Source organism: Verticillium nonalfalfae, assembly GCF_003724135.2.
Source record: "Verticillium nonalfalfae strain VnAa140/NRRL 66861 chromosome Unknown scaffold_112, whole genome shotgun sequence".
Lineage (NCBI taxonomy): Eukaryota > Fungi > Ascomycota > Sordariomycetes > Glomerellales > Plectosphaerellaceae > Verticillium > Verticillium nonalfalfae.
In genome coordinates, this window is record NW_021167337.1 from 69,100 (window position 1) to 92,793 (window position 23,694).

Here is a 23,694-nt window from a genome sequence, read left to right on the forward strand (position 1 = left end):
ACAGCCCCATTATTGGCCGTCAGACCAATAGCACTGCCCATTGCTTCTGAAACACAGCCAGCACAGCCTTGCCCAATCACTTTAGGTCGCAGCTGTGAGTCCCGACTCACACACCTGGCCAGCTGCCAGCTTTGCTTCCAAGCATTGTCATCACTTGCGAAAACCCTCGTCTTACGACCTGTTGGTCACGAGGATCGTCATAAAAAAATTTGCCAGACGTGTCGCCCTGCACTTCGTCCACACGTCGGCCCCCGCCGGCCGCGAGTTGCCGACGTAACCAACATGGGACGTTTGGCTTGGCCCCCATCCATCCAACTGAGCATCCTGTTCATGGGTCCTAATAAAGGGTGAAGCACTGACTTGATCCATATTCGCCCGTCAACGACCACAATGCGCAGGGCCTGCTTGTTAATGCCGATTTGTGATATCGAAAACAAAAGCCACAGGCTAAAAGGCACGCGCCCGTCACGGCGATGTCCGTCGGGGAAGGGGCCAATTGCAATTTGAAGGCTGTGCCTGTTTGCAACAGGCGAACTTTGCGGCCACCCCTGGCTACAGTTACCATGTTATAACCCTCCGCTGCATTAACACGTCGGACTCGGTGTGAAGAGCGTCCTCAACGGGACACAACTCCGGCTGAGTTGACTCGCCGTCGGCCTGCCTTCGAGTCCCTGAGTCGTGCGTCGCGGCTCAAGCACCTTGCCGCGCGCCAGTGGGCTTTTATCGATTGCCGCATTAGGGTGCGAGGTATCGATACAGAGCCCCAGCTCTGATCGAGCCATGTAGAACCTGTGCGCTTCTTGGCCGGCCTGCCTGCTCTGGGGAACCTTCAACTGCCGTGCGTTGTGACGGAGATGACCAGTGGTCCTCCGAGCTTATTATGCTTTGACCGTCAGTTGTGGCGCTGGTTTGTAAGATTCGAGAATGCATTCGTGGTAGGGGATTCTGGTGTCGATGCGCATGAGGTTCATTCTGATAGGCATGGTTGCAGCCATACATGGCTGGAGTACGGTGATCGCTCATGACAAAGGGCTTCCTCGGTGTACGAGCGACAGGCTGGCCGCACTTGCAGCCAGCCGCGTGTTGTATCGAGCGGTTGATCGATGCATTTGGCCAAGCTTCATTCACCACAAATTGGGAAATCCAATTGTCGATTCCAGAATGCAGGCATTCCGACTCTTTGAGCCAACTCCCGATTTGGAGTTGCGATGGAAATGTGGGGCACTGGCGCCGAAAACTGTCGTTGGCTGGGGCGGAAAGTCCCCGCCAAAAAAATTCAAGACAAATGCATCTCACGGCCGATAGTCAGCTTCATTACAGCCACAGCCCTGCATTCATCGCCAACGCCGCATATACGCCTCTCCATACCCCAGATCTCTCGCATCATACCCCCACCATGCCCGGAAGGACAGACGAGACCAGCGCCGACGTGCCCATGGAGGACGGCGCCCCTCCCTCTCACCAGCCCACGGCGGAGGATGAGTTTGCCAACGATGCGCAGCAGGGCGAGGAGGACGAGGAGGACGAAGAGGAGCTTGAGCAGCGCGTCCGAATTGTAACGCCAGCCCAGTTCCGAGGTCAGAAAGAAAGAGCATGCTGACATTGTAAAAGCTCCCGGGTTCCACCGACACGGCGGCCTCGTTTGAGTTCAAGGCTGAGGGACACACCCTTGGCAACGCCCTGAGATACATCATTATGAAGAAGTCAGTGATTCTTTTTACCTTGAAGCGCTGCCACATGCTGACCTTTTAAGCCCCGATGTTGAGTTCTGCGCCTACTCCATTCCCCACCCTTCCGAGGATCTTATGAATATCAGAATCCAGACCTACGGTAAGCGACATGCAACTGCACCATCGTGTGCCTCTGCTAACTTTTCACAGATGGCACTGCAGTATCCGCGTTGTCAAAAGGCCTGAAGGATCTGCAAGGGCTTTGCGACGTTATGACTGATGAGTTTACCCGTGAACGCGACTCTTTCGCCGTCGACAAGATGGAGTCATGAGCACGTGAAGTCTAGGAAGAGTCCATGAGGACTAGGCAGAGTCCGTGAAGACCAGGAAGAGTCCTCCAAGATGAACAAAACAGGGCGTGACGGCCAAGCGGCGTTGTGGGGTTACAGAACATAGACGGGCGTTCTCGGGGTGTTTTGGTAATTTCTTCTATTGGCACTATGTACAATGCACTGGCTCCTCGCCTGCTCCCTCTGTCTTTCACTCCATCCAGCATCCTGCCTCTCGCTAGTTGCGGCCCTGCGTACTGGGTTAGCTGTGCAATTCGTGATGCCCCCCCCTAAGGGCCGTGTGCGTAGACGAGCTCACCTCGAGGAATCCGGACATGAAGCTCTTGGGTAGCCTGTCGTCTCCCCTGAAGTTCTCGTTTTTGAAGTAAGACATGATGTGGTTGGTCTGGCGCCAGAAGTTCATCGTCTCCTAGGCACAGGGAAGCATGGTCAGTATGATAGAGTTGGAAAGGGCACGCATGGACCATCCCCGCGTTGGAGACTCCGCGTCACAGGATCGGACAAGTTCAAAGCCAATACAAAACGCACCTGGTAATCGGCATGGCTCTTGAACAGCAGCACATCCACGACGGAGAGCTTGTTGGCAAAGCGGTGGCGCTCAAACTCCTCACGCATCCGGGTGCGGATAACCGACACAGGCATGGGCAGATTGTACATGGTCTGGACCTCAGGAGCCTGGAAACACCATTGTCAGCCTCATTTCCTCCTTAAAAAGCCTTGAAAGTTCTCTGTAACGCGTGCTTGGGTATCGGGAGCAGTCATACCGCGCGGATCCATTGTCGGTAGGAGTGAAGCACTCGTCGCTTGGCCTCGGGCCAATTGGCAGCTGCACGGCATGTTAGCGCTGAGGCATCGGAATTTGAGGGACGCTGCGTACACTGGCGCGTCTTCTGCGCGAATTGTGTCGGTGTGATGGCCATTTTGGGCGGCCAATGCTGTGATGAATCGACTGCTTCTGGTGGTTCGTCGTTGGGGACTGCGACATCACCGGATGCTTCAGCATGAATTGAGGGTGGATATATATCACGTGATCTGAATAAGGAGCCACTCATTGCCGGTGGATTTGGCAGCTCGGGTACTTACCCGAGAAATACATACACCCAGTACAAGCAGGACGTGCACCAAGCCTGGTCTATATAACCTACTCTTGCGACAGGTCGCTTCTGCATCAAGCATAAATCATGCCATATCTACTATGCGCCTCATAGCGACATTTTCAATCAGCGCCCATTTTTTCACGTAGGCGTCGAAACTTCATATAAAATTTACATGTTTATCTCGAATGCACTGAGCTGCTTAGTTGCATAGTCAGGACCTAGTCGTTCTCTCCTTTGTCATCATTACAGCTATTCGATCACGTGAGTGGATTATCAAGACTTCGTAGCCCCTCCAGTGCTCTCGCCTCTATACATGTTGATTTGAATGCATGAGCTTTCTCGACACGAAAGCCTCACGCACGACCTCCCTGACTACCTTCTGAGTTCCTGGACCAACAACGTCTGGGTTACGCAAGTGATTTTTATCTTTTTGCGCGATCTCTCTATCCTAGTCCAACAGCAACCAACGCCATGCCTCCCATTCGCCACTCCTCGAAGCGCAAGCCGCCTCCAGACGGCTTCAGCGACCTCGAAGACCAGCTCTTGATTTTCCAGAATAAGATGAAGGACGCGCAGAACAAGCCCCCACCGACGGGCCCGAAACATCAGGCGCAATGGGAGATCTTCCAAATCTCGCATCAACGGAGTCGATACATTTACGACTTGTACTACGAGAAGGAGGCTATCAGCAAGCAGCTCTACGACTGGCTTCTCAAGAACGGATACGCTGATGCAATGTTAATTGCGAAGTGGAAGAAGCAAGGATATGAAAAGGTTAGTCTCGGTAACCACGTGATGACCACTCTCGATCTTGCGCTAATGAGGAATCCAGCTCTGCTGCCTCCGCTGTGTCCAGACAAAAGAGACCAACTTCAACTCGACTTGCGTTTGTCGCGTGCCGAAGGCGACCCTCAAAGACGACCAGGAGGTTCAGTGTGTCAGCTGCGGGTGCCGAGGATGCGCCTCAAGCGATTAGGCGCGACGACACGATGATTACCTCGATTTTCCCCCCACGGGTTATTTGGGTTGGCGTTTGGCGACTGGCGCATGCTTTGGGACCCCCTCCGAGACGAGGCGAAATGGAGGAATGGACATTTGCAAGAGGTAGTGGTCCTTCAAATTGACCTTCAAGATCATCAAGGCAATGGCGCTAATCATGACAGTGATACGTGACCCGCTCTCCCTCCAGCCCATCGTCCGCGACGACTCGCCACCGACGCGCCAAGTTGTTCACTTCTTCGCGAAGCCTGCCTTGCCTCCCCCTCTCCCAAACCGGACAGCGTTGGGAATGAACTGCAACGAAGACATGGCCCCTGCCAGATCCTCCATGTCGGTGTCGGGGCGTTCAGAGTGCCCTGTTGTCGGTTGGGGCTTCGCTTGTGTTGTTTTGGCGCCGGCCGCCGTAGACTGACCAGCCTCACCTGGTGACGTAGTTGTCTCCTGCTGACCTGACCTTCGCCGTAGTGATTTTGCGTTGTTCGGGTTGCCCACAGACGATCTCCTCCGATGATGGCCTTCCTCGATTAGGAGAGAGCTGCGGCCGTCGATGCCTGCTTTCGTGACAGCAAAGAAGAAGTTCTTGGGATACATGTGCTTGTCGATAAGATGCATCCTTCGCTTCTGGTGTGTCATGCACTTCCTCTCACACCCTTCGACAAAGCAGGAAAACTGTAGAGCGCGTCAGCTGGTGTTCGGTGTTCAATGTGCAACACATGTGAAAGGAAAGAGGTGAACTCACAGTGTGCTCACCCCTTTCTCGCTTCACCGCGACAAAAGAATCGTGGCATTCTTCAATGTGCACGCTCAGAAGATGCGACGAGGGAAAGTTCTTGCGACATTCTAGGCAGCGGTTGGTGTGTGCTTTGTGGTAGTGCGACTGATACTCGTCGTATGACCTGAAGGCCATGCCATCCTTATGGCCCGGCAGATGGCACCTCATGATGACGTCTTCGCCGGTGATGCTGTGGTCTAATGGATCTAGGTAGGTGATCTTGGTAGCCGGAAGCTCGCCTGTGTTAGCTGGTTCTGGACTGTCCCGGTCGTCTACTACGGCGCAATCCGAGTCGGGCTCGTCTTCGGCCTCTCGTGAGCGCTTCATCCTCAAGTGGTTGTGGTGGGGTGGATTACCCTGCAAGCCCTTGTTCCAGCAACTGCGTCGCGATGGTGGGGTGTGGGAGGGAAGGTAGGCGATTGTGTGTATCAGGTGCAAGCAGAAAAACAGTAAATGAACAACGATGGCCGTTGCAAACAGTCAATCCTACTACTACCTGGTTGTCGTGTAGATGAGACAGCGAAGTTCAAGGAAACACAGCAGCAGCGGTGTGCCCCTCGTGACTGGAGGTGCCCAACCTACCTGGCTGGCAGGCATGCAATGCAGGTCGGAAACGAACGAGCGTGGTGGGGTTGAAGGTGGTCGAAGTGCCTCTTGACGATCAGCATGGCCTAGCGCCTCTGCACGAGCCCCATGGCGAACTTTGCGTGCCTGAGGGGCAGAGCAATCCAACATCAGGGTCAGAATGGAGATTTAGTCGAGCCTAGCTTTGTCTTTTGCCTCTTGAGTTTCCGCGACGCTGGGAAACACATCGCGAGCTGCTCCCAACGACCTCTCCCAGAGTCCTTGTCGCATCACCTGACGCACGCGCACGCTCATCTCTTGTCAGAGCTTTTGTTCTTGAATGTCCGAACCTTGTGCCTCTGGGCGCTGTTTTGCCGCATATTCCTTTATCTGCCATTGCCCAATGTTTTCTCCTCTAGCCGTCGCATCCTCATCACCTGCTGTTGCCTCGGACCACTCTCTTCCCGACCGCCCTCCTCCCAAGACCAACGAACGAGGTTATGGAACTCTCGAGACTACGAAGTCAGCTTTCCGTAGAGTGAGGGCGTAGCACACGACCTGCTGCGATCACACTTGATCCCCCCCCCTTACACGGCAATCGCATCAAACACTGCTTTCGATCTGGAAGCTAGGGGATCCCGATACAGAAAGACAACAAAGACCAGACATTCGGCTGTCTTGTCTCGACACATCGCACAAGCAGAGTCTGCTCATCGCGAAACGCCCGCGTTCTTCTCGCATTGCCACTACCTCGCAAGTTTGTCGAGTAGCACACGACAAATCTGCCACCATGTCTGATCGACCCAAGACCTCGAGGCACTCGCGCCAGGCAAAGCAACCGAAAAATGCGAAGCAGAATGAGAAGGCGCAGGCAACCCCTTCCAAGCCGTCCGAGACCCCGAAATTGGCGAAGAAGTCGGAACACGTTGGAAAGGCGCAGCAATCCACAGAGGGAGAGCAACAACAGCCGCAGATGCCCAATGTCGAGGATGTTTGGACGTAAGGCCCCCAAAACGTTGCCTGGCTTGCAAATTCGCATTAGAGAGGAGGATCCAGGCTAACATCTAAACTACAGTGAAGCTCAGAAGATCCGCAAGCTCCTGAGCTCGCAGGTTGCAAAGCTCCGACGTGAGGAGGATGTGAGCAACATTCCACGGTACGAGAAGTTGGCCGAGATCCTTGCTCAGTAAGTTTTCTTTGTCCCTCTCCTCGCAGTGACTGCCTTGAAAGACAGCTTTCTAACGTTGTCAAGTTTGCGCCTGCTCTGCGTGCAGACCCTCTTCATGGACTACATCTATGCCGCCAAAGAAAATGTCGAGGAGACTCTTTGGCAGGCGCACGTTTTGGTCAACAGTGAGTATCGCAATTCACTCAACCGAGTCCGAACAGCCCAGCTCGCAGTGCTTAAGAGCAAGCTCGAGACGCCCTACGTCCGGTTCCTCAAGCTTTCTCAGCGCTTCTACGAGGAATACATCCGGCGCCTTGCCAATCGGTACGGCATTCCTGAGTTGCAGGTGGCTGCTAGACGCATTTCTTCCGAACAAAAGGATGCCGAAGACTCAAACAGCGGCAATGGCGGGAAGGACTGCACCAATGATGTCCCGTCATCGATCCGTCTCATGGCCCTCCATTCTTGCTACATGACTCTCATCCGCCTAGGCGATCTGGTTCGGTACCGACTCCAGGTCCGCCACAACAAGAAGCCCAGTAACCATCTGGCTTTGACTTATTACGAACTTGCTCACGATCTTAAGCCGACCGTGGGCCACGCTCACCACCAGATGGCCATCATATACCTGGATGAGAAGCGTGACTTTGACATTGTCTACCACTTTTTCCGGTCTCTCGCTATCGAAGAACCCCATCCACGCGCTACCAACAACCTCGAGCTCCAGTTTAAGGCAACCCTCAGCTCTGTCAAGTCTGGCATGCCCAAACAATCCGGCCCTTACGATCCTCTCATGATGTGGTTCCTCAGGCTTCATGCCTATTGTTACCGTGGAGAGCCTTTCCCCCAGCAGCGCGAGCTGGAGGCTGAGGTCATCCATCGCCTCGATGCCGCGATTAGAGATCCTGACGCAAGCGCGATGCTTCTGAAGATGGTACTTATCAATATGGCCGCTTACTATGTGGCTACACAGTCGGTCAAGGGTAGGTTGAAAGATCCAGTGACACTCGCGAGTGTGAATGCTTACACGAGCCTAGAAAACGAGGCCTCACTCTACCCGAAGACTATCTTGCGCCTCAACTTCCTCTTCTTTGGCACTATTTTGAACATCTTCAAGACAGAGCTGGAGACCTTGAAGGTTGAGCGCATCGACTGGGAGGACACACATGCCGGCAAGGATTCGTCGGACAACAACAGCGCGCGGCCCCAGTCGACTCCCACAGAGCTTGTGATCCTGCCGCTCGTGCGCCTATACACATCTTGGCTCGTTGCCTGTCGTGCTGAAGTTGGCATAGCCTCACCGAATGTGCCCGTTGAGCAAGTCGGGAAGCTGCTGGCTGAATGCCTTAGCCTCATCGCTGAGCTGCACGGCGGCGACGGCTTGAGCCTTGCACCCCACATGCTTCCGGAAGACCACATGGCCATTGGCCTTCTCCCCCTCAACGATCCGACACTTGAACCGAGATGCCGTTTATCATTCAACCAGGAGCTCAACGTGGTGAAGCCCCTATGTGACTACTACGATGGCAAACTCTTGGAAGGCTGGGAGGCTGGCCTTGCCCGTATGCTGGATATCCTTCTCTGTGGCTATGCCTTGACCGAGGATCCAGCCCTTCCGTTCGCTTTCCACGAGGATCGACTTGTCTTCACCTACGGTGAGGACGTTCCGACCACGCAGCAGCCTCAAGCCTCTCCTCAGCAGTACGGCGTCCAAGAGCCCTCACAGTCATTTGAATACGTCAAGAATCCCGAGAGCGTTAGACGGCCTGCTGCTGGTGACACCCAGCCTTCGCTTGAGGTGGCCCCGAATGACGCCAGCAGCAATTCAGTCAAGGGTTCAAATACAGCGTACGAGAGGGGCCGCAACGGGCACGTCAGTGCCAATCGCTACGGCCCAAATACGATGCACATCCAGCCAAAGAACGCAACCATGAACACAACTGAATATGACTTCAGCGAGAACAGCGAGGTCATGAATATGGTAAACGATTTTATGCAACCTCCGGATGCTCACTCAGCCATGGACAACTTCACTGCGTCTGCTCAGCAGGAATACGATGATTCGTCCTATGGAATGCACTCTGCCACTGCTAACGAAGTCTTTGGCGGGGTGCGCCCCAGAGACCCGTCCGCTTTCGGCGCTGCAAGTGCCAGCGCCTTTCCTGCTCTGCCCTGGAGCATGGTCTATCAGCCTACCCCTAACACGAGATCTGCGGAGCTTGCGCGCCCGGATGTATTTTCCACTCCTGCTCTTGCCAACCACGGTCAAGATTTTGGCGGTGCATTCAACGACATGAACCTCCAGGGACACCAGGCCGGCAGCGGCAGAGTCCACAGCCTTGCAGACCAATATCCGCAATACGGCCCCCTGTCGCCCGACGTTGGTCTCGCAGCCCACCGCGCCCGCCTGCTCCAAGCCTTCGATGTTCCCAAGGCCACGTCTCGCTCGGCCAGCCAAGATTACACGGTCGCCGGCGCTGACGCTTGGCCTCGCGCCTTGCCGCCGACCAACGGTCACGGAAGCCAAGGCGGCCGTTCCATGTCACACTCTCATGGCTACGGTGGTTCGCGCTCAACCCTCGCCAATGACGACAACCACAACAAGCAGGAGCAGCAGTTCTTCTCGCACGAAGGACACTTTCCTGGATCGAGCATGGCATTCTCGCAAGCCAGCAGCCTCTTCCAGAGCACACCCTACAACTGGGATCCCAAGTTCGGCCCCCTCACGGCCTTTGGCCGCGGCAGCCTCCAGGGCACGGATGATCCGACCCACTACAAAAACCTGATCAGGAGCAGCGCCAACGAGACAGACGCCTACGCTGGCACCTACGACCAGATGGTCCTTCAGGCTGCGCGAAAAGGCGGCGACGACGAAGAAGGCCAACGTCGCGCTCGCTAGGTCGTCTCGCAGCTGGCCTTCTTAGTTGCTGCATGCTTTTCGCCATTATGCTTCTGCCTGTTTCAGTTCAGTGCATTCTTCTGAAAGTGTTCAAGCGCAGTTCTTCCATTGGGAAATCACTCGACCCCTGCCCTTAATGTGGCCCTGGCTTTTTTTTTGTTCGCAGTGTTGTAGGGTGCCGAAGTGCGCAACGACACAGGCGAGAAAGAGTCGGGCCCAACTCACCGGTAGAAGGGAGTTTCTGCTATCAAACAACCTCCCCCCCTTTGTCTCACTCAACAGGTATTATTTTCTTGCCAGTGGTCAGAGGTGGTGGGGGGCACCGTAAGCTTGTGGGTGTTATTTGGAGCTGTAAGTGGCACACGCGTTCTGCATTGGTCATTGATGTCCTAACCCATAATCTCTAGGTTGAATCGGCGCAGCATCCAAAAGTGTCTGGAAAACTGTGGGGGCGAGTTGGAGCACCACTTGTACGGATCATTACGTTCACGATGCACGAGACGCGGGGGGGTTACGTTGATGAGAGCAGCTGAAGCTGTCTTGGGCTGCTCGCCTCTCTTCCTAGGAGAGACGAACGCAGCCTCTTAGCTAGATGCCTGTTCAACGAGTCTGTCCGTAGATGATGGGGAAAATGAAAAACCGAAAAGACAAATTGGTTGAGAACATTTTGGCCCCGCACTCTGTGACGTTTATCATCATTCAGATCTAGGGCGTGGGGGCCGGGGAATTTTTTTCTTGCTTGCAAGTTGATGCAAAAAATAAGAACGCTCGCCGTTCTCGCTAAATGGTGGGTGAACCAACCCTCTTCCATGGGGTGTTGCTAAAACGCCTGTTGTTGAAACCTGTTTTTCCCTGTGAAACCTGCAACGCCTCGCCCTATCCCGGAACCTAGCCCTGCTCTGCTGCGAGCTGGGGAGGTTCAGAAGTCGCCATGCTCCCAATCGATTCTAGACCAATCTAAGAAGACTCGTAGGTCTGCTTGGGGAAGGGGTACCTAGTAGGATAGAAAATTAGCTCTGTCTGCAGAGGACGAGATGGACGGGACCAGAGGGTCGGAGGGTCGGAGGGGAACGTACGAGGGGCCGAGCTCCTGGATGGACAGCTTGGCGAGCCACTGGCCGCGGTCGACGCTCTCGGCGAGGGACTTCTTCTCGACGAGGCCGGCGAGGAAGCCGCCGGCAAAGGCGTCACCGGCGCCGTTGGTGTCGTTGATTTTCTCCTTCTCAATGGCCTTGACAGGGTACTCCTTGACCTCATCCTCGCCCTGGACGGCGACAAAGGTGGGCTCGGTGCCCTGGGTGAAGATGACGACGCGCTTGCGCTTGGTGTTCTCCTTGGGCAGGTTGGCGACCTCGCGGGCGAGGGCCTTGAGGTCGGCGGACTGGAGGCCGTGAGACTCGGCGAAGGCGGCGGCCTCGGTCTCGTTGCCGATGATGTAATCGCAGTAGGGGACGGTGGCGTCGAGGGGCTCCTTGAAGAACTGGCAGATGAAGGGGGCGGACAGGGAGAGGACAAAGGCCTTGTCGTTGGCGGCGGCCTCGCGGGCCAGCTTCATGATGGCGGGAGGGCAGACGGTGAAGTGGTAGCCACCGACGTAGAAGATGTCCGCGTTCTGGGCGAGCTGCCAGATCTCGGGGCGGTCAATGTGGTCCATGGCGTACGTGTTGGCGGCGCCGAGCTCGGTGCACATGGAGCGGTTGTGGCCGGTGATGACGACACCACAGCGGCCGGTGGGGGTCTTGGAGTCGACGCGGTACTCGACGCGGAGGCCGGCAGCCTTGACGGCGTCGTGGAGGATAGCGGCGTACTTGTCATCGCCGACGCCGCCGAGGTAGACGACCGAGTTGGGGGGCAGGAGGTACTGGGCACCGCGAGCGGAGTTCTGGGCAGCGCCGCCGGCAATCAGCTTGGCGTCGTAGTTGGTAAGAAGGTCCTCGTAGATGCTGAGGTGCTCCTCAGACGCGAGGATAGCATCGTTGGCCTTGAGCTTGTACTTGTCAAGGAGCTCTTGGTTGCCAACGGCCTGGATATCTGACGGTGAGGGGTTAGCTCGTAGCTTTGTCAAGGATCTTTCGGCCATGGGTGTCGGTCATACCGAGGAGAGGGTTCTCCAGGACGAGGAGGCTGTATTCCTTCGTGGCGGCCATGGCGATGACTGGTATCTGAATTTTGGGGGGTTGGAGGGGCGGGGAGAAATTTTGCTGATGTTGATGGTGATGGCGGGGTTGTCAGAGGGAAACTTGGAGGTGGGGTGTAGAATCCCTCAAACATCGAGGGGTCGCTGGTCCCTACGTGGGGCAGCTTTTCTTTGCCGGCCCACCCCTGACCATTCAACAACAGAGTGACTTTTTCAGGGGAGATTCCGGTCGTGGCAGCGAGTCGGTCCCCACCCGGCAATCGGCGTCTCCCATCTCGCTACTTTTTTAAGACTCCGCAGAAGTCACATTATTTTTCAGATTCAACAGCGCGAGACTGAGTGTCTAAGGTATCTCATGAAGTCAGGTTTGATGTGCTTTCCTTTGGCCGTGTCACGGCAAGTGCTTCGATCGCTTGCTGCCCACTAGCATGCGCGTCATGGAAAGCGCATCGTCGCTGATAGCTTGGCTGGGAGCAACTTTTGCTATCCCAAGCTACCGACGATCTCAACTTTGCTTACGCTATGCTCGCAGTATTCAGGACGGTTGCGCAGTGAATTGTTTGTCGGCACTCGCGTGTCAGACATTCTTCGACTCCTGTCCCCGGTTTCACTCCAGACCAACCAGACCAGATCACAGGTCAGATTGCAGTAAGCTGACGGGCATAATGGACCTCGCCCGCGTCGAGCAAGCAGCGCGACTGAGGATGTGTTACGTACGAGCCGGAAGTGTCTCTTGTGCGGCCTGCGTGGCTCGGTCAGGAATGTTTTGCATCGCAAGAAGTAGTTTGCAAAGATAACAGGTCCAATGAAGACAATACAATGACATGAATCCTCAACAGCACACCTAAGTCGCATTACCTGATGTGCTTGTTTCATAGCCTCGGTGGGCGTGGAAATCACAATTTACACGACGACAGGCTCACCAATGATAAATCGGGCAAGTGAAGACGAATGAGTCCAGCGTTGGCACCTCGGAAGCCCATGCGCAAGATCTATCCATCTTCAGGTTGCCTGTGGACCACACATCAACAAAGGGCAAGGAATGATGCGTGTCAAGTGTAGGGCTGTGCGAATACCAGAACCAAATGGATGTCGAGTCTGGTTGGCTTGGGACATGGGTGACGTGACGCCCTCAATTTCGATCTCTTGAATATCGCCCAAGTGTCTCTCGGAGACTGTATCTCCATAGTCAATCGTCTCAAATAAGCGTTGCTCCAACAAGCGACGCTGAACGCCGAACGATCAACCCTTCCTTGCGAGACTCCAAACGTTCCCTCGTGGCAGATCCCGTAACTGGCCGCATCGTAAAATGGCCTGCATTGGGTAAATCCTACGACATTGTAGGGACTGGCGACCCACGCCGCCTAGGGAGGCGCGGATGTTGCTCATGGTGGATGTCCCGACCCTCAAATCCAATGTGCGAGAGAAAAAAAAGTGTACCGAGCGCTGTTGAGCCCGGCCAGGACCTGGGTGGCGCCAATGAACAGAAAGTGTGTCATTGGGAGAAGGTGACCCTTCGTCGCATATTCCAGTCACACATATCAAAGGCGTCCCCCCTTATGCATCACTTCCTTGGGTCGTGAACATTTGTATTCGCGGGGTATCCGACACACATCGCTGACATCCGGGGCATGGTTTCTTAATGCGTGAAATGTCATGGTACTTGCCACCAGAGCTACGAGTTTTTTTGCCCTCGCGAGTACCTCGAAAGATGCCAACCGCGTAACACCATCCCAATGGAACCATGGATACCATCCTAGCCAGCTTTTTAATCCTTGACCTTCTGGGTACCACGGAGCAGACCCGTCCTCCTGGCGGCGATGAGACCAGCCTTCTGACCAGCGACAGCGTAACGAGAGATGGTGGAGGCCTTGCCGATATGTTGGTGGTTACCCTGTGTTTTGTGTCAGCGTCTTCTGTCCCGAGCGTAAAGCGGTCGCTGCTACTTACACCACCGTGGGGATGGTCGACGGGGTTCATGGCAACACCACGAGTCTTGGGCCACGAGTTGCGCTTGACAGCGAACTTGTGCTTGGCACGCGAAGCCTCTGTAGAAGGAATTAGCAAATCTGCGCTTCTCGTGCAATAATGGCCCTCACAGCGCCAGGCAGAAAAAGAACATACTCAGGAGAGGCTTGTCAGTACGGCCACCACCGGCAACAATGCCGATCATGCCACGGGAGCGGCTGTGGACGACCTTCTTGGCACCAGAGGGAAGCTTGATGCGGGTCTTGCCCTCATCGGGGTTGTGGCCGATGATGGTGATGTAGTTGCCGGAGGTGCGGGCAAGGGTGCCACGGTCACCAATCTTCTCCTCGACGTTGGAGATGACGGTACCCTCGGGCATGGAGCTCAGGGGCAGGATGTTGCCGACGGTCAGGGCAGCGTTCTTGCCGGCGTAGACGAACTGGCCGGTGTACATGCCCTCGTTGGCGATGAAGGTCTCGGTGTGCTGCTTGAACTTGTAGGGATCCTTGAAGGTGACCTTGGCGAGGGGAGCACCACGACCGGGGTCGTGGATGATCTCCTTCACGATTCCGCGGAGGTAGCCATTGCGCTCGGCGTAGTCGAGAGTTCGGAACTTGGCCGGGGCCTGTGATGATGGAAGTTAGGAAATTTCGTCCTCGTTGGAGGGGGGGAAAGTTTTCGTCCCCGTCCCGTTTTCGCGGGGCAGGGGAAACCGGGTCGCTTCTCACCTTGTTGAGGCGGGTGTTGGCCGTGAAGATCGAGCCGCGGCCCTTTCTCTGGTTGCGGATCTGTGGAGGGTTGTGTCAGCGCCCATTATCCCCCTGTGTTGAAGTTGCAGCTTCATGGCCACAAAATATTCGAGTCGAGGCGCTGTCGAGGTCTGGCGGTCGAAATTCGTCGTCGTCCCCCGAGAACAATCCAGCGACTCGAATACCAATGGCCATGTTGTTGCGAATCGAGGCGGCACTTACGACGCGACCCATCTTGACTTCCTGTGCGGCGGAATGAGTTGGTGATGGACGGAGGTTAGGGTATTTCGGTCAAAGGTAGCGATTTTTCTCAGAGAGTTGTGGGCAACCAAACGGGCCAGTGCCGCCCACGTGACCTGGGCCACTTCTTGCCCATGTGCCCCACTCACCCAGACGTGGTCGCTCAACTTCGTGCGTAGGACCTGGGTGGGGTATCGCCTTTCTGTAGCCCCATCGTTCAACCAGTCAGCGCATGGATACTGTTGGATCCCAAATTCGCGATAACCTAACATGCATCATCAGGAAAGCAGCTAGATGAAGGCCGCTCATCTGCGCTATGGTCACTCAGCTTCTTGCCTGGGCTGTGCGGCTCAACTGGGCCATGGTCATGTAGTTGTCGCATTGGCTGGTGGCTGGCTGGCCGAGACCTCGCACCTCCATCACCACGTCCCCTACCCTTACCCCCCCAAGCTCCACCTCCCGTCACCACGCCTACCTGCTGGGTACCTCTTAAGTTGCACCTTCCTCCGACACGTCGAACGCGTTCCTTCCACCATCACCTGAAAGTGCCCTCCTACCACCACCTCTTTCCACGCGCCAGGATCAGAATTGACCGCTGCCAAAATGGCGGACGATTCTTCCGACCTTTCATCTTTGTCTTCGCTGTCTCCAGCCCCTTCTGACATGGAGTCCGACAACCCTCCCTCGCCGCCCAAGAAAGGCATTCAGAAGTTCTTCCCGAAGGCTGCGAAGGGCAAAAAAGCGACGACAAAGAAGGAAGCATCGCCACCTCCCCGTAAACGATCGCCATCACCTCCGCATGAATTCGTCCTGGCCGACAACCCTGATATTGCTGTATGTATTCAGCGCGTCGCATGTCTTATCGCGATGGACGCGACAACATGCGCGTGCGCAAACGTCCCGAGGTCACGTAGCTGATTCGCGATTGCGCTCCCAGTTCATTGTCATGTTCCGAAGCCGATTCAACGAAGCCATGCCCAAGTCGCTTGCCAACTTTGGCCCCCAAGAACTCGAGACTGACATCAGCGACAGCCCGCCTGGCCAGCGGGTTGAAAACTTCCTGTGCGCCGTGCTGGGACTGCTACTCAACCGCAAGCAGGATGTCAAGTATGCCACCTGCCCCAGTCGGTACCCTTCAATATCACTAATCAGGTCATAGGCCCGGCCACTACATGCGCGCGTTGGAGGATGCTATCAGTAGCCACAAGAACCAGTGGCCTCGAGCATGGGAAGGCAAGAGCCCGTTGTCTGGCGGCGTCACCTTCAACGACATGAACAATGTGCAGAGGGTATGTATAATGAGCCCTCCCTCTATGCAACTCGATGCTGATACCGTGCTCCACTAGCTCAAGATACTTCGCGCTCTGATCCTCTGGTCTCTCTCCGCCTCCGACGCTGTCAAGGCCATCATAACCAAGTCTTACAAACAGAATCGTCACGAAGACGACATGAACCAGCCACTCTCCGTCCAGCCATGGGGCTCTGATAGTGACAAGAGACGCTACTTTCTGGTCGAGGGCCTGGATGACACGGCCTTCCGAGTCTATCGCGAGGGCAACCCTGCAAGCTTCAACCGGGTTTGGATCTCTGTTGCCGGGTCAATCGAAGAGCTGAGCGCACTGGCCGAGAAGCTACAGACGAAGGATGGTGGCCCAAAAGCCAAGAAGCTTGCGCAACAGATGCTTGCGGCCGTTCCCAGGTTCGAGGCTACAGAAGAGGTAAGCTACCAAGCAAGGCCCGGCCGTCTCTTTTTCGGCTGCTGACGAGAACCAGAAACGCCGTAGACGCGAATACCGCCAGGCGCAGAGGAATCGTTTCAAGCGGCCTTCACCTGGCTTCTCTCTGTACGAGGGGCGCACACGTGGCAAGCGCGTCAAGTACACTTACTCGGACGAGGAGGATGGCTCTTTCACCGACTCTACGCGCCGATCGACTCGTAACACCGGCACACACACGCCTACCGAGCTAGCGGGTCCCCTGACGACTGCGAGCGGCCGCCAAGTACGGGCGCCGAATCGTCTGGAGGCTGAGGGCACTAGCAGTGCCGCGCCTAGTGTGCAAGGAGACGATCCGGAAGACGGCGGCGTCAACGCCAATGGCAGACCCCGGCGATCGGCGGCAGTCAACTATGCTGGTAATGGCAGGGCCCGGGGCAGCAGGTCCCGAGGCTACTCAGCCGACGAGACGGATGATGAGGGGGATCTCGTCGAGCCTGACCTTGGCGACGACGAGGAAGAGGCAGATGACCATCAGCCAGAGGAAAGCGAAGAGGACGACGATGACCATGTCGACGAGGACGAGGCCATGGTGGAAGATGATCTCGAAGACCGGCCGCGACAGGAGCTAATAGTGGAGCTCAAGGTCAAGCGACCAAACCCTAAAGATGGCGCAACGGCGACAAATCTGACGCCTTCTCCCGAAGGCAAGGAAGAAGTTCGACATGAGAAGCCCGATGACCAGAAGGTCCCGACCCCGAAGAGCCTGCAGACGGAACGCACACCGGAACCTGAGATTGTGGCTCTGCCAGGTCCCACATCCCTGGCTTTTAGGGGAAGCCCGGAGAAGAGCCTGTGAATGATGGCTCGGCTCTCTGAAGAATGTGAGCTTTCTGTTCACCGAGGCGTGGAACGGCGTTTACGGGGAAAGGACGGGCGGTTCGGATGAGGCTTACCGTGTTTTCACGAGGTCTACAGCTCAAGGCGCCCCGGGTATGGCTCCTATCTATGAAGGCGAATCAGATATTATCACGATGACCAATGCCGCAGGGTGCGTGCGTAGAGGTTTCATGACTTGGAAGAGAAAACACCGCGATGAGCGATGGTGTTTAGTAGCATGCTATGAATACAAGTCTTTTGCCCTTTGCCCTTTGCCCTTTGCCCGTTTATTTGCCTTGGCTGAAATACTGGCCGTGCTCTATCGCCGTACCAGCTGCCGCCTGACAGCGTGTGCCCTTCATGCTGGGCCTGTGATGAAGTCCCTACCTCCTGATCGGGGCGGGAATCGCCCACTTGTTGACGCCATACCACCACCTACGCACCCTCGCCCCGACGGAGCTCCCATGGATCTGTGCGTTGCGGTTCCAGCTCTGCCAGCCGAGAAGGAAGAGGTTGTACACGACGCCCTGCACCAGCGGCATCAAGACCTATCCACTTGAGGTGTCAGCATTGCTCCCACCAGTTGCTGCAAGTGTCGAGCCTGGTCTCCCCTGCGCATCCCCCCCCTGTGAGCGCCACGCACCTGGTCCCTCGTCGTGATCCATGCCACGCCCTGCCATGACTGTGCCTTGGCAAGGCTGTTGAGGTAGCTCTGCTCGAAGCGCAGGTCGGGCATGGGCGGGAGGTTGTGGGAGCGACGTCGCGGGCGAAGAACGCTGTAGGGAATGTCATCTTCGAGGTTGTCGATGCCGTCATCGGACGCCGAGTCGAGGTCGAGATCAATGTCGACGGGGCGCTTCTCTGAAGCGGCGGTCGAGGGATTGAGGTCGTGCGTCGGCGAGGGCGCGCGGTTGATGTGTGCTGTCTGGACCGTCTCAGCGATCTGGGTGGGTATTGAAGTATCCATGAAGGGCAATGTGGTCCTGGGAGAGCTGCTCTTGATGAAAGGGGATTACTGTTCGTGGCACACCTTGTACATACACACACACGCGAATGGGCGTGGTCTAGAGCTTCGCTGTTGCTCGAAGGTCGGAGGGACCCGATAGGTGCATCTATCTGAGGTCATTGTATTGCTGTAAGCAACTTGCCCATGCTGTAAGCAGGTTTCGGGGCGCTCTATCTCGACTTTGCATTCCTTATCGCGTCCCTCCGCCCCACCCCGCCCGCCCCTCATCCCTTCCCGTGCCCGCCTGCCCACCTGCCCACCTGCCCGCCTGCCCACATGCCTGTCCGTCGCTCCGTCCTCCCATCATCTCGCCCAATGCCATGTCCGTCTTTGTCACGACCTCTGCTGCTGCTCCTTCGCCGGCGACACAGAGACTGGACGCGACGACCATGGATCAACGAAGCCCTCCCGAATTTATGCTAGACGCCTTCGCCGACCCGGCCTCAGTGCGCGATGTTGTCAAAGGTATGTCTGCTTTCTTTTGCCGCTCGCGCCGTTTCCTAGACCGGACCCCGCGTCATGCTCCGATGACGCTGCTGCTGCTGGTCGCTGCTTTGTAGACCTCAAACTATCACCAACAACCCCCGGCCTGCATCCCCCCTTCTGCACTCTTTTGCACTCTCAAGTACATCGCGCTGACCGGAGACGACCACAAAAAAAAAGGCATCCTACATACAATCTTCTTCCACCGCTTCTTCCCCGCCCTGACACCCCGCACCCGCGACGTGCTCGACCTGACGCTGCCGCACGTCGACGACGTCGAGCTCGAGACGCTCATCGACCAGCGCCTGCGCCACCTCGACGCCGCCCCGGCCGACGGCCGCGGCCAAGTGACGGTGCAGTTCTTCGAGCGCCGCCGCCGCAAGGCCTGGCTCGTCGGTCGCGGCGGCGACGACGAGGTCTGCTGGGAGACGTGGACGGTGCGGGTCACCGTCGCCGAGCCGCGGACCGAGAGCGGTATGCCCCTCTTCGCTCGGCATGTTCCTTGGAGCAAGTTGCCGCCCGTCGATGGCTGTCATGCTAATCTCCCTCCCCTTCCCCTGGAGCAGAACGCGCAAAAGTCCGCAAAGCCATGGAGCAGACCCTCCTCACGACCGTCATGAAAATTGTCACGCACGCCAACGCCCACAAGGACCACATCCCGCCCATCACGGCCCAGGGCGCGAATCCCTTTCCCTACCAGATCAGCGTCAACCAGAAGGAGAGCGGCGGCTGGGCCTCGCGCATGGGCATCTACTGAGGGCGGGCGGGTTGGCGTGCTTGTCGTGAGGCTCCGCGACGTGGATGTCGTCCAGGCAGTCCGAAGCCAGCATTCAAAGGCTGCACCAAAGGCTGCACCAAGGCTGCATCAAAGATGGCAAACCGAGACCACGGCCAAGAGCGCCTGGTTTCGTTTGCTTCTCTCGAGTTTCCGACTCGACTTCCGAACGACGACACTATCGACACACTCGAAAATGACCAAAGGACCCCCACGACATGCGCCACGGGCCTGCCCCCATTTGTCTCTCGACATGATTTTTTTTTTCTTTTGTACGGATTCCGACGGGAAACAGGCGTTCGCAGTTGGGCGTCACTTGCGGCGCGATTTTGCTGTTGCGTGCCTTTTACTGGTTAAACAATCACTATATAGAGAGGCCACGCCGTGTGCTGAGCCCGTGCTTTGAACAAAGATACCCCTTCCATAACGCCGAGAGAGACTGTATGCGCGCGTGAGTGAGTGAGAGAGAGAGAGCAAGTCGAGACTCATCCGTTCACTCCCCCACGTGCATGAACCGTGCAGGAACTGGTCGCTGCTGCTGAAAAGCTATTGAATGCTCGCGTCGAGCTGCGTGGGTGGCGAGGCGTCCGGTGGCGTCCGACGTGCCACCAACGGGCTGGGTGAGGTGCGAGTGGACTCGGGGCTGTGTAGCGTCGATTTCGAAAGCAAGGGGGGAAGTCAGGTTGCCCAATGTCAAGTCGCTAGTAGACTGTGTCAAATGATCAGAATCGAGTCAACCGCGGACATGTCAAGCCCGCAGACGTCCAAATCACATCACGTCATCAAGTCAAAACAGGACACCCTGCGCCAAATCCTATACGAGAGGGAAAACCGTAGTCAAAATAATCAGTCAACGTGTAAGACAAGTAAACTACCCCATCCGTAGAATGCAGCTGTACACATCCAGCGATGCTATCACCGTTGCCTATCCGAGTCCTTTCCTTGCCAAGCCAAACGCAAAACCAGCCGGAACCGCAAACGCCAGCCGTTCATCCAATCCAGACACAAGCCAGTCCCAGTGTTCCACAGGCCCCAAGAAAATCAAACATACAAGAAAATCAAATTTCCGTGCTTCCGTGCGTGCTGCGTCATGCAATCCATCCATCGAGCCATACGCAAGTGTTTGTGCGTCTCCTCCGGTCGTCATTATCGTCATTACTCGGAATAGTTAAGGAAAGTATCATAGGCAGCAGGGAAAGCCGCGAAGCCCACCCGGCACCCTCTAATAGTGTGGGCCGGCCCTGCTGCCCGTCCCCATGGAAGCATTTGATCCTTTGAGGGTGTCGCGAGTGCTGTCTGTCTCGTTGCGTCGTAAAAAAAAAATAGTGGCGTCCCTCTCCAGCGGATGGCCGGGCAAAATGCGCAGCTCCCGTCACCGTTTTTAAGAATAAGGCTCTACACGCTCGTTAGAAGCGGGTAGTGTAGCTCCGTGGGAGCCCAGGCTTCGCGGGCGCCTTGGTCTCTGTTGACTGAGAGCCCGAGCCGATCTTCTGGAAGCCCTGGCACATGTCGAGAGGGTAGTTTTCGCTGTCCTCCATGAGGAAGCTGGGGTCGTCAAGAATGTTAGGGAAGAAGCCATCGGGAGGCATATCGTAAAGGGAGCCCATCTTAGGCGGGGAGGCGCGCTTGCTGGGCGACTGCATGCTGTAAGGCTTAGAGGGTGACGAGTCAAGTCCCATGAACACCTTGCTTGGCGTTTCCCAGGTGATGGCTTCGGATCCCTTGAGGAAAGGTGTCGAAGTCACCGCGGCGCCGTTGGGCGCACTGGTCAGATCGGCCAGAGCACTCGCCGACTGGGTACGCTCAATGCGGGGGCGCTTAGTCGACTTCTTACAGGGCGACTCATAGGCGGCTGCACCGGCAAACATGCCTTCGTCCAGGTCCTGCCAGATGTCGAGGTCAGGATAGTTCATGCTGTTGAAGTCGTACAACGAGTGCTCGAGATTGAAAGCGGGACTCCAAGGCGTGCTCTCATCGCCGGCGCCTGTCATCTTGCGTAGCGGTGATTGCAACATGGCACGGACCTGGTCACGGTGAATCTGCAGGTTGGTGTTCGGCGAGGCTGAGGGCGGCGCACGTTGCGGAGCCTTCAGCTTCATGGCGGGTGTCAGAGGCGGGAGCATCTGTCCCTCGGTGGAGCGGAAGGGCGATGAAGAAGGAGGAGGGAGAGCGTTGTACGAGCGTCCCTTGCTGGGGCTGTCGTAGGAAGAAGCGCGGAGCCTGGCGATTTCCGTCTCGGCGCGACCCTCACGGCTGGTGCGGCCACGCTTTGAGCGAGGGCGGTCAGCCTCAGATGTCAGCAGGCCGGGTTTCGTGGACCTCATGGCGGAAGACTCGAGAGAAGAGATGTAGCCACTGTCGTCCATGGAAGCAAACTTGCGCTTGTGTGAGCGGTTGATCGACGATGTAGCCAGAACACGCGCTGCGGGAGGCGGCGTGCGGCTTTGTGAGCCCATATGGCGAGGGACAGGAGGGGACGAGTGCATGGCGGCAGGCATGGGTGAGTACAGGTGACGCTCAAACTGCGCCTCCGACTCTGGGCCCTTGTCGGCGCCGTCTTCGGGTCCGGCGGGATCAGAGATGGGGATCGTGGCATCCGACGACATCTCGGCGGGCAGGGTAGCCTGCGAAGTCGGGAGCGGCGGCAGCGTGGCGCGGCTGACGGGCGCAGGCGGGGGCAGCGTTGGTTCGGGCAGAGGCATCGAGACGGGGCGAGAGGGTTCGAGGCGAGTGGACATGACGGGCAGGTTCTCGGCCGTCGAGGCCGTTTTACGCGTGGGCTTCTCCTTGATGAACTGCTGCTCCATGCCTGTCTGAATGGTCCAGTAGTTGCCCTTGCCCGGGTCGTCCTTGGGTCGCTCAACCTTGATGAACGCCTTGTGAAGACTAAGGTTGTGGCGGATGCTGTTCTGCCACCCGGCGTCTTCGGCCTTGTAGAATCTGAAGCTGTCTGAGATCCATTTGTAGATCTGAGCCAACGTGAGGCGCCTGAGAGGCGATCGCAGAATGGCCATTCCAATCAGCTGCGCATAGCTGTGTCCGGGCTTGTTGCCGTCGTCGGTGATGGGCGGGAAGGAGTCGTAGGGTGGGAGACCAAATTCGTCCAGCTTTGCCTTCTTCACAGGTCTTGCCTCCTTGATAGGAGCGGCATCCATCAATCCACGCTTTCCAGGGGTCTTCTGCGACGGGACAAAGTACGTGTCAAAGTTCATCGTAGGAGGCGCAGGGAACAGTTGCGGTTGCACGTTTTCCTTGCCGTAGTTGAAGCTCGCGTCGGTCACGGGTTTTTGGGCGACCGTCTTGAACTTGGAGAGATAGGGCTTCTTCTGAAGAGAGTCCGTGTTGGCGGCCCTGGAGGATGGCGGTGCCATTGTGACCATGCCGAGGCGGTTGCTCTGTGCGGGTTGCAGCGAGGTCAATGGCGCGCTGTTCATGTGAGCACCCTTGACGGGCGACTGTCGGAACGAGGAGGAGGAAGGGGGGTTGAGGACGACGTTGCTGTTGGAGGAGGCGAGGGGCCTGCGAGGGGGCTTGGCCACGGCGGGCATTGGTGCGTGGCTCATCATGGGGGTTAAATTTTCGTAGTAGTCGTCACGGAAGATTTGAAAGTTGTCCTGGGCGCCGCCGGCAAGACGTGTCGGTCTGGCCATGTCGACTCGACCACGGATGATCGGGTAGGAGAAGCGTTCGACGTCGGGGATGTCTAGCAGCTAGCAGACGAAGGAATCGGTGAGGCTTGATCGATAACACAGCGTTGTCGTCTTGGAGGGTTCTGGGTTAGCTAGGGTGCGGAGGCCCGGGTCTAATATGTCGAGGGAGAGGGCAGGGCGGTTGAGCAAGCAGGAACAAGCGTCGGCGGCCCGTGTTCCTGGATTCTTGTGCAGCACGGCTTGGGGGGTGGGGAGGCAGAGATGCATGATCAAGGGAGGGTCGGTTCAAAGAAGAGATTCATGTGCTCACCTGGGTCTTTCGTCTCTGGAAATGACGGGTGGGTCGTGGAAGCAAGGGGCTCTCTGTGACCATGGGGGTGGGCGACGTGCGAAGCAGGTTGGATGGATCACGATCTCGGGCGTTGTTTAAGCAGAACGAGTGCGATGGTGCGTGTTCACTAGGTAGGTTGGCCGAAGGGGGCGCGCGCATGTGTCGAGGACAGTAGGCAGTCGCGGTGGTGGCGATAAGTGGAAAGACGTGTCGGTGAGTGCGGGCAGTCAAGGATGGGTCGA

The 23,694-nt window shown here is 56.7% G+C and overlaps 11 protein-coding genes across 11 annotated transcripts; 5 read left to right on the plus strand and 6 right to left on the minus strand.

Moving 5' to 3' along the window:
• Positions 1–1,396: 1,396 nt before the first annotated feature.
• On the plus strand, positions 1,397–2,002 carry POLR1D (DNA-directed RNA polymerases I and III subunit RPAC2; the record flags this gene model as incomplete). Its single annotated transcript, XM_028635062.1, has 4 exons — positions 1,397–1,555; positions 1,612–1,703; positions 1,754–1,830; positions 1,881–2,002. 4 exons carry the CDS (start codon positions 1,397–1,399, stop codon positions 2,000–2,002), a joined length of 450 nt encoding a protein of 149 aa, XP_028492375.1.
• A 235-nt stretch (positions 2,003–2,237) lies between these two features.
• Positions 2,238–2,940, minus strand: D7B24_000815 (uncharacterized protein; the record flags this gene model as incomplete). The annotated part of the gene is made up of 5 exons (XM_028635063.1): positions 2,238–2,249; positions 2,319–2,429; positions 2,549–2,695; positions 2,785–2,846; positions 2,898–2,940. 5 exons carry the CDS (start codon positions 2,938–2,940, stop codon positions 2,238–2,240), a joined length of 375 nt encoding a protein of 124 aa, XP_028492376.1.
• A 648-nt stretch (positions 2,941–3,588) lies between these two features.
• D7B24_000816 (uncharacterized protein) lies at positions 3,589–4,110 on the plus strand (the record flags this gene model as incomplete). The annotated part of the gene is made up of 1 exon (XM_028635064.1): positions 3,589–4,110. The coding sequence occupies one exon, from the start codon at positions 3,589–3,591 to the stop codon at positions 4,108–4,110; it is 522 nt and encodes a 173-aa protein (XP_028492377.1).
• A 237-nt stretch (positions 4,111–4,347) lies between these two features.
• On the minus strand, positions 4,348–5,215 carry D7B24_000817 (uncharacterized protein; the record flags this gene model as incomplete). Its single annotated transcript, XM_028635065.1, has 2 exons — positions 4,348–4,785; positions 4,856–5,215. The coding sequence occupies 2 exons, from the start codon at positions 5,213–5,215 to the stop codon at positions 4,348–4,350; spliced, it is 798 nt and encodes a 265-aa protein (XP_028492378.1).
• A 1,027-nt stretch (positions 5,216–6,242) lies between these two features.
• Positions 6,243–9,519, plus strand: D7B24_000818 (uncharacterized protein; the record flags this gene model as incomplete). Its single annotated transcript, XM_028635066.1, has 4 exons — positions 6,243–6,451; positions 6,528–6,638; positions 6,705–7,603; positions 7,658–9,519. 4 exons carry the CDS (start codon positions 6,243–6,245, stop codon positions 9,517–9,519), a joined length of 3,081 nt encoding a protein of 1,026 aa, XP_028492379.1.
• Positions 9,520–10,476: 957 nt separating this feature from the next.
• On the minus strand, positions 10,477–11,666 carry D7B24_000819 (uncharacterized protein; the record flags this gene model as incomplete). Its single annotated transcript, XM_028635067.1, has 3 exons — positions 10,477–10,513; positions 10,596–11,550; positions 11,615–11,666. 3 exons carry the CDS (start codon positions 11,664–11,666, stop codon positions 10,477–10,479), a joined length of 1,044 nt encoding a protein of 347 aa, XP_028492380.1.
• Positions 11,667–13,424: 1,758 nt separating this feature from the next.
• Positions 13,425–14,607, minus strand: RPL2A (60S ribosomal protein L2A; the record flags this gene model as incomplete). The annotated part of the gene is made up of 5 exons (XM_028635068.1): positions 13,425–13,550; positions 13,607–13,704; positions 13,781–14,249; positions 14,353–14,412; positions 14,596–14,607. The coding sequence occupies 5 exons, from the start codon at positions 14,605–14,607 to the stop codon at positions 13,425–13,427; spliced, it is 765 nt and encodes a 254-aa protein (XP_028492381.1).
• Positions 14,608–15,216: 609 nt separating this feature from the next.
• D7B24_000821 (uncharacterized protein) lies at positions 15,217–17,187 on the plus strand (the record flags this gene model as incomplete). The annotated part of the gene is made up of 5 exons (XM_028635069.1): positions 15,217–15,447; positions 15,551–15,720; positions 15,773–15,902; positions 15,960–16,331; positions 16,387–17,187. 5 exons carry the CDS (start codon positions 15,217–15,219, stop codon positions 17,185–17,187), a joined length of 1,704 nt encoding a protein of 567 aa, XP_028492382.1.
• A 403-nt stretch (positions 17,188–17,590) lies between these two features.
• On the minus strand, positions 17,591–18,174 carry D7B24_000822 (uncharacterized protein; the record flags this gene model as incomplete). Its single annotated transcript, XM_028635070.1, has 2 exons — positions 17,591–17,755; positions 17,851–18,174. The coding sequence occupies 2 exons, from the start codon at positions 18,172–18,174 to the stop codon at positions 17,591–17,593; spliced, it is 489 nt and encodes a 162-aa protein (XP_028492383.1).
• Positions 18,175–18,533: 359 nt separating this feature from the next.
• On the plus strand, positions 18,534–19,453 carry D7B24_000823 (uncharacterized protein; the record flags this gene model as incomplete). Its single annotated transcript, XM_028635071.1, has 3 exons — positions 18,534–18,678; positions 18,877–19,170; positions 19,263–19,453. 3 exons carry the CDS (start codon positions 18,534–18,536, stop codon positions 19,451–19,453), a joined length of 630 nt encoding a protein of 209 aa, XP_028492384.1.
• A 1,424-nt stretch (positions 19,454–20,877) lies between these two features.
• On the minus strand, positions 20,878–23,121 carry D7B24_000824 (uncharacterized protein; the record flags this gene model as incomplete). The annotated part of the gene is made up of 1 exon (XM_028635072.1): positions 20,878–23,121. One exon carries the CDS (start codon positions 23,119–23,121, stop codon positions 20,878–20,880), a length of 2,244 nt encoding a protein of 747 aa, XP_028492385.1.
• Positions 23,122–23,694: the final 573 nt, after the last annotated feature.